This window comes from Adelges cooleyi, unplaced genomic scaffold (genome assembly GCF_023614345.1).
Source record: "Adelges cooleyi isolate 19-005CV unplaced genomic scaffold, UGA_ACOO_1.1 ACOO_flye_CR_arks_rails_tigmint_CR_PRNA_2, whole genome shotgun sequence".
Taxonomy (NCBI): Eukaryota; Metazoa; Arthropoda; class Insecta; order Hemiptera; family Adelgidae; genus Adelges; species Adelges cooleyi.
The window spans coordinates 12689166-12703272 of NW_026095860.1; the positions used below are offsets into that span (position 1 = coordinate 12689166).

General features: G+C 32.2%; 4 protein-coding genes across 5 annotated transcripts; 2 read left to right on the forward strand and 2 right to left on the reverse strand.

Annotated features, from left to right (window-relative positions):
- Window positions 1–12: 12 nt before the first annotated feature.
- Window positions 13–5555, reverse strand: LOC126833875 (chitooligosaccharidolytic beta-N-acetylglucosaminidase-like). Of its 2 annotated transcripts, none has more exons than XM_050565440.1 (9): window positions 5465–5555; window positions 3315–3456; window positions 3064–3222; window positions 2683–2927; window positions 1971–2295; window positions 1548–1875; window positions 1056–1478; window positions 834–970; window positions 13–656 (listed from the first exon to the last, which is right to left on the reverse strand). In XM_050565440.1, the coding sequence occupies exons 2-9, from the start codon at window positions 3440–3442 to the stop codon at window positions 551–553; spliced, it is 1851 nt and encodes a 616-aa protein (XP_050421397.1). In that variant the 5' UTR covers window positions 3443–3456; window positions 5465–5555; the 3' UTR covers window positions 13–550. The 2 variants fall into 2 exon arrangements, with proteins under 2 accessions (XP_050421397.1, XP_050421398.1); XM_050565441.1 differs by having other exon boundaries at window positions 5478–5530.
- Window positions 5556–6513: 958 nt separating this feature from the next.
- LOC126833878 (paired mesoderm homeobox protein 2-like) lies at window positions 6514–10051 on the reverse strand. Its single transcript, XM_050565443.1, has 6 exons — window positions 9964–10051; window positions 9733–9867; window positions 7982–8093; window positions 7776–7902; window positions 7612–7700; window positions 6514–7321 (listed from the first exon to the last, which is right to left on the reverse strand). Exons 1-6 carry the CDS (start codon window positions 10036–10038, stop codon window positions 7167–7169), a joined length of 693 nt encoding a protein of 230 aa, XP_050421400.1. The 5' UTR covers window positions 10039–10051; the 3' UTR covers window positions 6514–7166.
- A 933-nt stretch (window positions 10052–10984) lies between these two features.
- LOC126833879 (uncharacterized) lies at window positions 10985–11856 on the forward strand. The gene is made up of 3 exons (XM_050565444.1): window positions 10985–11147; window positions 11339–11438; window positions 11630–11856. The coding sequence occupies exons 1-3, from the start codon at window positions 11121–11123 to the stop codon at window positions 11809–11811; spliced, it is 309 nt and encodes a 102-aa protein (XP_050421401.1). The 5' UTR covers window positions 10985–11120; the 3' UTR covers window positions 11812–11856.
- A 1068-nt stretch (window positions 11857–12924) lies between these two features.
- Window positions 12925–13827, forward strand: LOC126833854 (uncharacterized). Its single transcript, XM_050565415.1, has 3 exons — window positions 12925–13053; window positions 13222–13327; window positions 13590–13827. The coding sequence occupies exons 1-3, from the start codon at window positions 13027–13029 to the stop codon at window positions 13766–13768; spliced, it is 312 nt and encodes a 103-aa protein (XP_050421372.1). The 5' UTR covers window positions 12925–13026; the 3' UTR covers window positions 13769–13827.
- Window positions 13828–14107: the final 280 nt, after the last annotated feature.

Sequence of the window (14107 nt, forward strand, 5' to 3'; positions counted from 1 at the left end):
GCACATTATAACATTATTTGTTCAATATAATATTATAATACAACAAACTACTACTAATATAGCGTAAAACAACTTTCACTCATGTCTCGAATGAAATGTCTAATCGCTCCAAATATCACAAAATACTTATAATATAATCAACAAGCACACATTAAATTCATGGTAGATGCAATTTCGTGGATAACACAATATAGCGTTGTCTACTTCAAAAAGTTGTCGGCTTAGTTGGTATCTTGTGTTTAAGTACATCGACTTATTGCAATTAGTAATTTGTAATTGAATACATTTATATGTGTAATTGAACCTGGCCATTGTCTACTCTGGGATAAGTTAATGAGGCTAGAAATGAACTAACCAATTATGTTTTGAACAACTGTCACTCGACAATGACTTAAAATATAATATTTAAGCATATAATTCGTATAATAGTTAAAACAATATATTTTATATTAGAAAACGTTAGAAAATCGTAGTATGGCATTTGGCAGGATGATATTATATGAAAATAAAATTGATGTGGCATTGATGCTTCTTTTTTTTGTCATTCAGTCTAGTAACCGACGATGCACTTGCCTTCTTGATCCTCACACCATTCTGGGAGAATACTCTCCGGTTGAATTCCAAGGGATATGAGTCGTTTGCGGTGTTCTAACAGCCTTAATTGACAAAATGGAAAAAATGTATTATAAACGTGTCAAAGTATGATGCGAGTGATCTGCAAATACACTTTACCACCAATAGCATCCATTGTTGGGAAGTTAAGTATAGTAAATTATTCAATAATCCTCATCCTATAATCTTTCATAAAATACCTAACGATATAAAATCTGTACCTGTATTCAGCTGCATCGACCGATGATGTGTCTGAAATTAACGGATTTGACCAAAACCTCTCAGCCACAGCTGCAGCTCTCGGCCACACTTTCAAGTCCAAGCCAAATTCATCAACGTATTCCGTCCACAAACATGTCTATTAAATTGAACGATTAAAAAGTACTCAGCGATGTTGAATAGTCGAAGACAAAATAATAACGACATTCAATACCAGACTATACCTCTGCTCCTAGAATAAGATCAGGATTATTGACTATGGGTATGGGCGTATTGTAGATCTCTTTCCAAGAATGATAATGTGTAGATGGCCTCAACCCGTGGTCAAGATAGTAGATGTTTTCGTCGGACAATATCACCTTGTACCCTAAATTGGCCAACTCCACGGGAACTAGTGAACCTTGCCAAACTTGCACAATGTATCTGTTTTTATCAAGATATTTTTCTATGATACCAGAATCTGTTATACCGCTAGTCCAGACGATTATGTCGGAATCGGAATTACCGACTTCTTGGTCGTAAGCTGTCAACGCTTTATCTTGAAATTCTGACCACAATTCAAAGTACGATTCTAAGCTCAGATTGTTTTTATTAGTTTTCATCCAGTCAACGATTTCGGTAGTTGTATTCCAACATTGAATAGCTACCTAAAAAATAGAAATATTTGATTTTTAAACTATAGCAAGTAGACATAAAAAACGGGTTTCGAGCAGTACTTCATCGGCTCCCATATGGAACGCTTCTCCTTTTGGAAACAGGTCGATTAAATCCTTGTATATTTTTCCTAAATACTTGTACGTGTTAATGTTTAGCGGATTGAGTTGACCACAAGGCGGTTGCACACAATATTTCCACCACGGATGTTTTCCAAGACAAACTACCATGTTTCCCAAACCGGCAGACTCGCCCCATTGCCATCCGTTGCCAACGTGTGATGGCGAATCGATTTCCATAATAATTCTCACTCCTCTGATCAGAGCGTACCGGAGAAGGTTTTTAATTTCACCGTATGAATATGTCTTTTCGGGACTGTACGCTCCATACCTAAAAAGTAAAATAACAAACGATGATAGACCTATAACGTGTATAGCTTTGAAATGTGAAATCAGAGATTCAACGACCAAAGGTGTGCGACTCACTTGGACATTTGGGGGACACTGGGTAAATCCAATGGGAAACTATGCGTGTCGGTTGCGTGCCAATGGAACACGTTGAGTTTGGAATGGCCCATACCGTCAATGATTCTTTTTATTGACGAAATCGAGAAAAACCGTCTTGACGTGTCCAACATGAATCCTCGGTGCGGATATTTCGGACGATCGACTATGTGAACATTGGCGGCCATCGCTAATTTCTTACCCGAAGATCGTGACCCATAAGTCGCTATCAATTGGCGAAGGGTTTCTATACCGTGTCTCGCTCCATAAACGGTCGGCGCTGATATGTTAATCGCCGTTTGATCGCCTATGGTCAAAGTCACACTCTACTGTTAGCGTTTAAAAGAAATACACCATGAAGGTGGATGCGAGATCCTACACCCCTCAGCCCGACACATGAAAGCCATCCTAACACTGAGGTCTAGCGGTGAGCCTAAGATGGATTATAAGCCACAGAGACAATGATCAAAGAAGAGATTAAGCTAGGAGAGCTAAGGAATCTTTACCAAGTAGTCGGGCGCGACTGACGAAGTGGAATTAAAAACCAGGTTCAAAATGGAACCTCAGGGTTTGGACAAATACATTAGTACAAAAGAACTAGAGATTTAATAAAATGAAACAACGTTTGCCGCCGGCAATGCTGTGATCCATTACCGCTCATGGAAAACCCACTCAACTCAAATGTTTTACATACCACGTGTGATGATATCCAGTTGGTAACTTTCGTCGGTGTTCCATCTTATGTTATCGAAAGGCGCCGATGTGTTAACGTAAACGATGGGTTGTTGCACGGTAGTAACGCACTTGGGGTTGCAGAGTTTCTTCAAACAGTCTACGAACACTTGCGACGCTTCCTTCAAGTATTCCACACCGAGTACGCCGGCCACGCGGGTAAAATCAAATTTCAATTTGTCCAACCCGAAAACGACGACTGATTTTCTATTCGATTAAAACAAAATGGAAAATACATTGTGAAACAAATACCTTAGCGCCGAAGTTAACAACGGTGAACGTAAAGCATATTGCATAGGTTATCGTTCCTGTGTGTGTGTGTATTATTACTGTATGGTTTTACCCGATTGAAGTCTTGACTGTCGGTATTGGCCATAGAGATCCGCTTTGACCGCAAACCATTCGGCATACTTCAAGAGATCCGTTTAATTGGCCGTTTTCGTTTTCGGTCGTTTGGAATTTCGCCAAGACACACGTGCCGTTCACACATGCATACGCCTTGCTGGAAAATCGTCAGGAAATCGATCATTAAGACTTGTCGGTGGCTGTACTAGCATGAATAATTGAACGAGAAGAATTGTACAAGAAACGTACCCAATGTTTGGCCATTGATTATCGTTATCGTAATCATTGCAGTTTACCAATTTAAAGAGTAGGACACTGACGACGATCGAAGCGATAATCTTTTTCATTGTTAAAAAAACGATAGTCGAACGTGCCATCGGTTATTAGCATTCTGTACGAAACAAGTTAAAACACAAACAATGTAAATCAAATAAATTTATAAATGCATATTAATTGTACAGTAAAATATTATAGTGTTGTTAATCGTGTGTAGTGTAGTAGGAGCGAGGGAAAATAGTATTATTATTATTATAATACAATTATGAAACTAAGCAATGTATCTAGGCCAAATGGTAAACGGTTAAAATGTTTATACATCGAAAATTATATTTATTTATATTATTTAAAGCCGCACAAATTGTGATGCCAGGAGGCACTCTCTTGGGCTTGGCCCGGGGAAGAACTCTCCGCTTAGCAACTAGCTGGAGAACGTTTAGTATTTACCTGTGTTTTTGTGCTATTATACTTATTTTCAAAGTATAATCTTATCTTGTGTCTTTATTTTAGTAGCGTCACCTTTTTACGTTTCACTTTTAAGTTTAAAGTTTACTTCTAAATACCGTGTACTAGGACAACCGTTTTAGTGATCAAAATTGCAAATAGTCCTTATTCTTTAAGTTCTATACTTACAGAAATATTCATTAATCTGGCACTAGGTATATTTGGAAATAGTCCCTAATCACGATTAAAAACCGTATTAGGCGTGCTGGTTAATTATTACTTAGTGTGGGTTAGTCGTCTGGCTGAAGTGTAGTTTCGAAAGGTTTAAGCGCTCTGGGCATTGGCTTTGATTCACTTTAAAGGATCCTAGTATAACATTTTTAAAGAGTATTACGTAGTGTGAATTGAGCGTATCGCGTTAATACCGTATACGACAGTAGTTAATAGAAAACTTAATCATGGCGTTGTTTAGAATAATCGATCTTTAAAAAAAAATTGACCAGTCGTTAATATGATACTCAGATGATGTAACTTGTAATGACCCTTGGTTTCTTTTTATGGAAAACCGATTAAGCTACTGAAATTATAAACGATTGTCGGTATTTTTCCCTTAGAATTATTTGTATTTTAAATTGTTTTATTTCAAGGGCGTCAATTAAAAAACCATTAATAATTAGTATACAATTATTAATATAATATAATATTATATATCATAGTATAGTTAATAGTACATAATTATTAATAACCGTACTGCGTACAATATCACAATAAAACAATTTGTCTTTAAACAATGATTTTAAATGTATGTTTACAGAATAAAATAAAAATCTAACAATAGTCAGAATTGTGTACAAACTTCAAATGGGAACTCAAATTCGTTAAACAGCATTAATGTACATTTAATTTTGGTTTTTGGTATTCTTATCATTGTTCAACTGGCGAAACAGAAACCGTAATGAGGTTCTTTTTTTTTTAACAGTTAACTTTTATGTATTCTGTAATCATACAACTTATAACAAACAATAACTTAAATAATACATTTCCAAACTCTTAGTCTTTAGTGAATTCCGGAGGAACCTACATACAATAAATGTATCATAAAGCCAACAAAAATGATTTAGGTGTCAAATTAGTTTACAATTTTAGAAAAAAACACAAATAACTGAATTTTAAATTAAACTTTAGATCTTATCGATTAGTTTAAGCTAATTATTATCATCTGGTTCATGAATTTTCCCTCGAAGTAAGTACAAAATAACAAAATTTAGAAAGTAGCTGTATTTGGCTAAGATTTATTTGGTCTGCGTGAGTTGTCTATACTAAGTAATGTTTTTTATTAGTTACAAAAGTAAAAGAGATCATTAAATTCGTCAAAAGTTTTACGAATTGTAACTGTACAATGTATATGTCAGATATAGTAAAGCAAAGAAAAAAATAATTAGGGTTCATTAAGCGAAATTTATTGTATAGCTGAAGTAATAGTATTTTGAAACTAAGCATTTTGTGTTCTACGTACTATTCTCCTATTAGTATTAACTATAAAAATACTCAACTATTACTTGATGATTTTTCAACTATTATTATTTTAACCTGAACCTAGATGAGAATTCGAGTGAACAAAAGTTACCTACCTCAATTTGAGTGGTCCATTTTGAAAATAATTGTATATATATACATACCTTGTGTACTTACAGCGGTCGTGGTTATTCTGTTAGCACTATATCATATTTCTCTGACGTACTGGAACTACTGCGCTCTCTTATTTTATATAACGTTTTATTTACATTTAAAAACGACCTGTTCACGCCTCCTTCTTAAAATTACCGGTCAACAAAGCGTATCTTGTTGTCATTAAGCATTCAAATCAGACAACCTTGGAATATCCTTCGAGTGTTAGCTATTCTTTAGGCCATTATATAATATGTGACCATTAATATGCAAGTATACAGACGTGTAAATTATATTAAAGTTATTAGGATTTTATAAGTTTGTATTTTTTTTTGTTCTAAAAATACATATCATATTTGTGTTGATAGCATTAGGGTAGACAATAAAAATCCGATAGAGAATGTATAGTATTATTTTTGTAAACCTTAATAATAAGTAGTTGGTACATTTTGTAGGAATCTAGTTTTGTGAATTAACTTTTACTTGATTATTTTAAAGATTATTTAGTTTAGTTGTTGATTCTTTGAAGTCTTCTTTTTCTAAGGAACATAAACATTTAGTAATATAGAATTTAATCTATACATTTGATCTTTTAATCAATTTAACCGTATCATAAAAGATATGGAGATGTAAGGAGTGAAGTAAATAAATGGTGACAGATAAAAATATTTGTGAATGAAGAGATTTCGGATTGGCCTACACCAAGAAAAGAAGAATATGTTTTTTATTGGCAATAGTATGTAAAATTTCATAAGTTTTTGTTTTTTTTTCTCGTGTCAGACATCATACTGGTTCATAGTATGAGCATGAGCCTGGATGTGGAAGAGTTTTTGTTGTAAAAATATTATTTGTATATATTAGGTAAGTGGATTGTTTAGATTTTTGGTTATTTTTATAAAATACGCGTTAGCCAGAGTGACTCTAATTTTTTTCCTCGTTTGTTTACAATTTAATCTCACCTGACTGTGTTTAATGAACTGTAGAGACAACTTGAGAATTATTACAAAAACATTCTCGGAAACTTTATATAATTATTAGTAAACATACAAATGTTGGGAAATCTCAAATCATCCAATAATATATTTTTTTTCTATTACATAAAATTCTTATATATATTATTGTAGTAAAGTACACATAAACAAGCACAATTTCTGCTGGGTTTGTTATATTATAAATATACAATATGAATCACTAATTAAATAATATTTTTGGTATTTAAATAGATTCTCGCGAGCACCGCTAGATGCGCTTTTGTGAAGACAGCACACCACCTAATTGTTAAACAGTAAATTATAGGCAATTTTTCGATAAATTAAATGGATATTCAAGTGATTTTTATCAAAAAGTAAAATTATATTTTCAATATATTCTTTTAGGTAACGTTCGTCTATTTTCTTCAGTATATCTTTGACAAATTCATCAATTAATAAAACTATTCCTATGAAATCCGCTCGCGTCACTCTTTGGTTTAAGTTATAATATCTAAACCTTAAGTTTTGTACAACTGCATTATTCCCATAAAACTGTCGAGATGCTCTAAAAAGTGCTACTTCAAGACATGTTTTAAATGCAACAACTAAGTGGTGTGGTGTTATTGCAACAATCACTGGAATGGCCATATCGTTAAAAATGGTTAACACAATCAATAATAATATGTAATACTTTTAAAACTAAAATTGCTTTTGGATACTTGTTCGTTGTTGTGTTAAGACATTAATCGTTAACGTTGATTTCGTTCTCTTCATCCGGAGTGGTGGAGCGAGACTTTGGGCATCTCAAGTCCATGGTTCCTGTTGTTGTGGATAAATTCCCGTTTAAGTCCGATGCTGAGTCTCGAGGGTGAACCGGACATTTATTCGTGTCGTTTTCTAAAAAGGATTACATTATATTTTAATTCAATTGATTTGTAAACAAATATTGACAAGATTAATCCGGGTACAATCCCAAGTAGTCAAGGAACATTCCTTGAACACTATATATGTACATTAAAACAATTAAATAAAAGTGATTAACGTTTTAATGAACGATTTTTAATTGCGTTCCACATAAATCTTTCAAGTAATTCCTCGGTACTTGGGAGATCAATAACTGATGCTGAATAACACTTAAAAAAATAAACAATGTATTTTCGTATGGGTTAAGCGAATCTGTGACTCACCGACAGGCGAATAAGGACAAAACAATTTTGGAGGAACATTACCGGAAGCGGCCGGTCCGATTACTTGCGGTCTGTCTGATACCTGATAACTGTACGATTTAAACGTGATTAGTCTAAATAATAGTCTAATAATTATTCTAATTAACATTCGTGACGTCACTTACTTTTGCAGCATTCTGTAAGAGCCCGGAAAACGAGTGGGCGACGGTACGGATGATTGACCAGGAGGCGGCGGCGGTGGAGATCCCGAGTCGTCTGTTAAGTGATTGGTTCCTTCTGGAGCTTGTCGTCCTGCGAGAAAGTGAAAATTTCAGTAAAACAAAACCTCCGTGTCTGGTTCAGTATAGCGACAAATTTCAACAAGTATTACCCAACAAAAGAGATTGTGTATTCAGGCCCATGCAACGGATCCGCCACGCGTCTTGAATGATCTGAAGTCTGGCGTGCTTGCGCCACTTTGCTCGGCGGTTTTGGAACCAAACCTGACACGGACACGATAAAATAGCAATCCAGGTTATAACAATGATTTTACAATAGCCTTTGTCTGGCCAACACCGGTTAATTGAATTTTTATAATGGTATCAGATTCAATAGTCAGGCGCAAACTACTGAAACAATTTTTATTCAAGAGGGCGCCATACCGTCTATAAAGTATAGGCAATCTTTCGAAAAATCTTTATTTTTAAGCTTCAGTGTATACTTGTTACTACAGTAAAGAGGTTTCTTTATTAGTTGTTATTTTTATTACATACGAGTATACCATTTTTCGTAGATCAAATACTGTGAAGTTTCGAGTGAACAAAAAGACTAAGTTCTTTTACCATTTAAAAGACGAACAGTTCAATGATGTTTTGTTAGAATCCGATTTTGGAAATAGTGCCAAAAAGCGATTACAAAAAAATAAAAAGCGGTTATGGCTTAGCAAACAAATCATAATATAGTGATATTTATTTGCATATGAGGTAGAAAAGAATTACATTTATGAAAATCTAATTTCAACGAAACATTACACATTTTCAACGGCATATTACTTATGTTTTTATGTTCATTGAAGACTTTGTAACATTTGTAATATGGACGCATTATTTTTACTACAAATACACGTATGTGACTTCCATTTAAGAGGTTTGATCTACGTAAATTCTCTATTTTCTATAAATTAGTCAGCAAAAAATCATTATAAAATAGTTTTACTTATTTTATGGCTAAAAGTGAACTTGTAATTTTTTTTATATTCTTTATAAATTTTAATTTAAAAAAGTATAACTTTCTTAAGAAGCTTGTTAATTATTTACTAAATAGACCTTTTCCTATCATTTTTACAACTTACCCCATACAAATGGGGTTTTCTTGCGAAGTCCTCTTTCTTAAAAAATATCCATTTTTTGCTGTAAATTTATTTGTCTTTTTAAATAGCCAAACCCTTTGAGTGTTACTAATTAATATTAAACCAATACCACTTCGGTTGTCATTAAGCGCACAGCGTTCTACATAATATAGTTAATATAGTTATTATGAAAAACTTGGTTTTGTCTTCAAATGAAATGCCAGCACATCACACCGGTGGAGTATATTATATTTAATCGGACCAATACTATTTTGTAAAGGACCCTCCCATTACTTAATGCATTTGTTCAATACACGGTTATGGGTTACCACCGACCCCTACTAAGAAATATAACGGATATCCGTGGCATTAATTAACGCTATGACTTCAATCCAAAGGCGTGACTTTAAAATTGTCCGTTGGTGAGTTTTTTAGTTCCAAAAATATTCAAAGATTATAAAATTGTAATTATCCCAGAAAAAAAGAGTGCATTCTTATAAATCGCCCTGTATAGGGTATGTTGTTACTGTATTGTATTTGTATATTTTAAATTTGTATTTACACCCTTAAACATTAAATATCCCTAATTCTCAAGAGTAACACAATGATTGCAGGTGCTATTAAAGGGGTGTCTTCGACAATATAACGGGCCTCGCTGGACATGTGTGTTGGGAGGGGGGAAGGGAATACTGTTCAATCGTTCCGAATAGAACCACAGAAGACAACGTCTCTTCGAATCAGCGATTAATCAAATCATGTTATAATATTTTTTTTTTGTAAAAAAAAACACTCACCTGTACACGGGCTTCGGAGAGATTGATCCGGAGCGCTACTTCTTCCCTGAGGAACACGTCGGGATAATGGGTTTTCTGGAAGAGTCCTTCGAGTTCTTGGAGCTGTTGAGGTGTGAAAGTCGTCCGGTTCCTTCTCTGTTGACGCAATTTAAATACAATTGAATTATATTGTGACCGTACTATGTTACATAGGTAATTGTCCAAGTAATAGCTAGGACTTGGTAAACTTGCCTGGCGACGTCTGCCGAACATGTACTCCGATAGGAGATCGCCGGGCAACGGTGATAAGTAAGGTCCTCCGGCCATTGTGGTGTTAGGAATGAATATGAATTCGAAATTTAACTGACAGTACTTACATCCCTCCGGAAAAGTGCAACCCCGCGGTGGACCGTCTCCATTGGAGGAGCCCGTCGACCAATGGCGGCCGTTCGTTTGGCGCTGGGTACTTTGGCGTAGGACAACGAACACCCTTTGGATTACATTAATAATTGAAAAATAAAGGGGGTGGTTAAAGGTATCAAAATTATGTACGCCTACCTACTTGACGGCAAAACGTCGCACGGGTAGAGTAAATATTTTGGTACAGAAATCGTTATACATCATCCCGAACAGCAATAATATAATTTAAAATTGTTTTAATAACATTTCATTGAAAAACGGACACTTACATGCGTACACTTATTTTTATAATTATTTATTGGCACCCTTAGAGCAATAAAGAACATATTAAACAAACGGATTTTTTTAAACTATGAAATACCCATTAATTATGAATAATTTATTATTTTTACAACAGTTAATTAACTGTCTGGAAATTAATTGAACTATTTGGAATTATTATTTATAACCATAAAAATAATTATGTCAACCACCGATCAATAACAGCCAATTATGATTTTAAATGCTAATATACACCATTAACGTTTCATTGAGTAGTATCTTTTTTCAATTCGAAAATTTTATTTTTGTCAAAATAGCTTACAACAAATTAAACTTAACACAATATTATTCTAAAATCTAACAAATTAAAAGATAAGTCACTAAGAGAAAATGTATATATATATATATATATATATATATATGTTTAGTTGAATAGAAATGTCCGATTGCTTAATTTCCATTTATATGTAGTTTATCAATAATAATATACCACAGTAAAAAAGTATAGTATAACACTATGTGTTACTACTTTAATATCTGTGTCCTACTTAATATTATGTTGATATTTATATAATACAGCTGGAAAGTTTCAAATATTTTGCAGTCTACATTAAAACCGAATAGATGACGTGGGTTTATTCATATTGCATACTAAAATGCCATCGTCTTAACGTTAAAACAGTTAAGTTCACATAAGAATATTTTCCAGACTCCGAAAAAAACCAAACATGAAGTACATATTGTTAATTTGCTTAGTAAGTATATTTTCTATTTAAATATAGGAAAACAATTTTTTCTTTCGAGAAAAACTAGGAATAAAATGTAAGAAAAGTAAGACTAGACATTGTTCATGTTTGCGTTTTTGTTGTAATTTGTTTTAATCGACATTACTTAAGAGTTAAGACATAAAAAAAACATGAAAGTTGTTGTTTCTGAACTGTTTCAGATGACACTAGGTTTGTTTACGGTAAACACATCTGGTAGTCCTGTAAGTGTCATTGATAAATTCTTGAAGTCACAACATGGAAAAGTGTTGACCGGACTATGTAAGTAATTTTGTTTATTTGATATTACAAACTCTCAAACCGCCTCCTTTATCTTCTGTCCTACTTCCATACACCATTTCTGGTCTATTACTAGTATTTTGAAATTCTGAAATCTAAATAGGCAGGTTACACCTTATATTGTCAATAACACTATTTTTACATCTCACGATATACATTTGTTTTGATTACAGCTAGAAGTAATAAGGTTCACGATATGCTAAACAAAACATTTCATAAACTAGAAGAGACCAACGATACACCAGAAGTAAAAAAATCAATCTTTAAGCCCATTCCGAGTGAGTCAGTTGCAAACCAAACTATATATCATCATCCAGCAATGGCAGGCATAAAAAGTGCTCTTAATTGTAAATGATTAATTTATTTGTTTTTGTCATCATAATATAATGGACTAACCCAAAAGTACAGTATATTAAAACAAACAATTTTTCAGCTTGTTTTTCTTTTAAACTTCCTATAAAAGAATCACGTTTAATAGAAATATGTCATAAAGCCCTATGTACCTCAAATAAGACAATGTTTATAATATTATAATGCCAGTTAAAGTAATTAAAATAATAAGGCAGGTATTATTGAACAGAAAGACTTCCGTCAGAAAGTATAAAATACATATTAGTAATCAAATAAAACTTGAATAAGATTTTTAATTATTTTAAGTTAGCCCATAGATTTGATTTATACTTATAGATAATAATATATTTAAATAATAAGATATTATTAGTTTTTTTTTAATTTTTATTTAAACAAAAATGTTATTCTAATTGTTTTATTACAACAATTAATTATTTGTTTAAACAATAATACAATGGAGTACATTCAATCTTGCTCTGGGAGAGAGCCCTTAATAATAAGTCATTTCATAAGGGTAGAATTTCAAAATTGACATTTTTGTTACTGACTTACTAGTCATTAAAATTATAAAACACCGTAAGTATGCCACTGGACAAATAATACTTAATAGAAAAATCTATCTACTTTTATACTGAGTCCGAATTTGGTATTAAAATTATTATTTATATGTTTAATTATTTTGTACATCGCTTTTTTTAAAACGTTTGAACATTTTTCAAAAATGTATAAAAGAATATAACTAAACTATTAAAAGAAATAGTGTCAGATTTTCTTGCAATTTATGTAAAGTTTATCAATAAAATTATATTATTGTTAAAAGTGTGCAATTATCACAGTAACTACATTTGTCTGAATATAATCAGTAAGTACTGTTTAGAAACACAGATGCTACATCGTATGCACAAATAATATTGTATTGTTATTATTTTATTCAAACACTTTAACCCCAGTATTTGTAAATGACAGTAAAAAATGCAGTATAACACTATGTGTTACTACTTTAATATGGGCAATGTGTTCTACTTAATAAAATATTGATATTTATATACATAAAGAATACAGCTGGAACGTCTTTAATATATTGTAGTCTACATTAAAACCGAATAGATGACGTGGGTTTATTCTTATTGGAACTTAAGTACTGAAATTTCATTGTCTTTTAAGCTAAACCCGTTAAGTTTTCATAAGAATATTTTCCAGATCCCATAAAACCCAAAAAATGAAGCACATATTGTTAATTTGTTTGGTAAGTATATTTTCTATTTAAATACAGGAAAAATCATTTTTCTTTAAAGAAAAACTAGAAATATAAGAGTAGAAATTGTTCATATTTCTGTTTTGTTGTAATTTATTTTAATCGACGTTACTTGAGACATAAAAACACATTAAAGTTGTTGTTTATGAATTGTTTCAGATGACACTAGGTTTATTTATGGTAAACACATCTGGTGTTCCTGTAAGTATCTGTGATAAATGTATGGAGCAACAATCTTTTCCTGGAAAAATATTGAACGGAATAGGTAAGTAATTTTGTTTATTTTATAAACTGGTAACATTATTTTGGCAGCCATATGCGGTTTACTTATTATAAGGTGTATTACTATTATTATGTCACAATGAAGTATTGATATAAACATTGATAACACTGCAAATAGCTTTTTGTTTTTTCAAATAATTGCACTCCGAGCTTCTATGAAAAAATTGAAGTCGACTATCTAGTTATATATATCTATGCAAACAATGCTCTTTTCATACCTCATTGAACGTTGTTTTTGATTTCAGTTAGGAATCATACGGTTCACCACATGCTAGGCAAATTATCACTTAAACTACAAGAAACCAACGATTCACGAGAAGTACAAAAACCAAAATGTATGCCCATTTCAAGTGAGCCAGTAGCAAAAAATACCATATTTAATCACCCAGCAATGATAAAGATAAGAAATGCTCTAAGGGGTTAATGATTTATTTATTTTTTGTAATCATATTATAATGGACGAACCCAAAAGTAAACAGATAATTGTACCACTTGTTTTTTTTTTTTTGAACTTTCTATAAATAATAACGTTTAATAGATGTCATAGGGCTGTATCTCAAATAAGACAATGTTTTAAATAATAATTATAATGTAATTTAAAGCAATTAAAATAATTATGCAGATATTATTGAACATAGAGACTTCAAATAAAACATGATTAAGATTTTAGCTTATTTTAAGTTAGGTCATAGATTTGATCCATATACTTATTGATAATAATATATTTAAGTAATAAGACATTATTAATTTTTTTTAATTTTTA

Coding starts and splice junctions, on each gene's coding strand:
- LOC126833875 (XM_050565440.1), bottom strand. CDS start 3,442: ATGGCACGTTCGACTATCGTTTTTTTAACAATGAAAAAGATTATCGCT. Junction 1,876..1,970: donor AGTGTCCCCCAAATGTCCAA/GTGAGTCGCACA, acceptor TTTACTTTTTAG/GTATGGAGCGTACAGTCCCG. Junction 1,479..1,547: donor TCCATATGGGAGCCGATGAA/GTACTGCTCGAA, acceptor TCTATTTTTTAG/GTAGCTATTCAATGTTGGAA.
- LOC126833878 (XM_050565443.1), bottom strand. CDS start 10,038: ATGGCCGGAGGACCTTACTTATCACCGTTGCCCGGCGATCTCCTATCG. Junction 7,903..7,981: donor TACACAATCTCTTTTGTTGG/GTAATACTTGTT, acceptor ACTTTCTCGCAG/GACGACAAGCTCCAGAAGGA. Junction 7,322..7,611: donor TTGTCCTTATTCGCCTGTCG/GTGAGTCACAGA, acceptor AATCCTTTTTAG/AAAACGACACGAATAAATGT.
- LOC126833879 (XM_050565444.1), top strand. CDS start 11,121: ATGAAGTACATATTGTTAATTTGCTTA. Junction 11,148..11,338: donor ACATATTGTTAATTTGCTTA/GTAAGTATATTT, acceptor GAACTGTTTCAG/ATGACACTAGGTTTGTTTAC. Junction 11,439..11,629: donor AAAAGTGTTGACCGGACTAT/GTAAGTAATTTT, acceptor TTTTGATTACAG/CTAGAAGTAATAAGGTTCAC.
- LOC126833854 (XM_050565415.1), top strand. CDS start 13,027: ATGAAGCACATATTGTTAATTTGTTTG. Junction 13,054..13,221: donor ACATATTGTTAATTTGTTTG/GTAAGTATATTT, acceptor GAATTGTTTCAG/ATGACACTAGGTTTATTTAT. Junction 13,328..13,589: donor AAAAATATTGAACGGAATAG/GTAAGTAATTTT, acceptor TTTTGATTTCAG/TTAGGAATCATACGGTTCAC.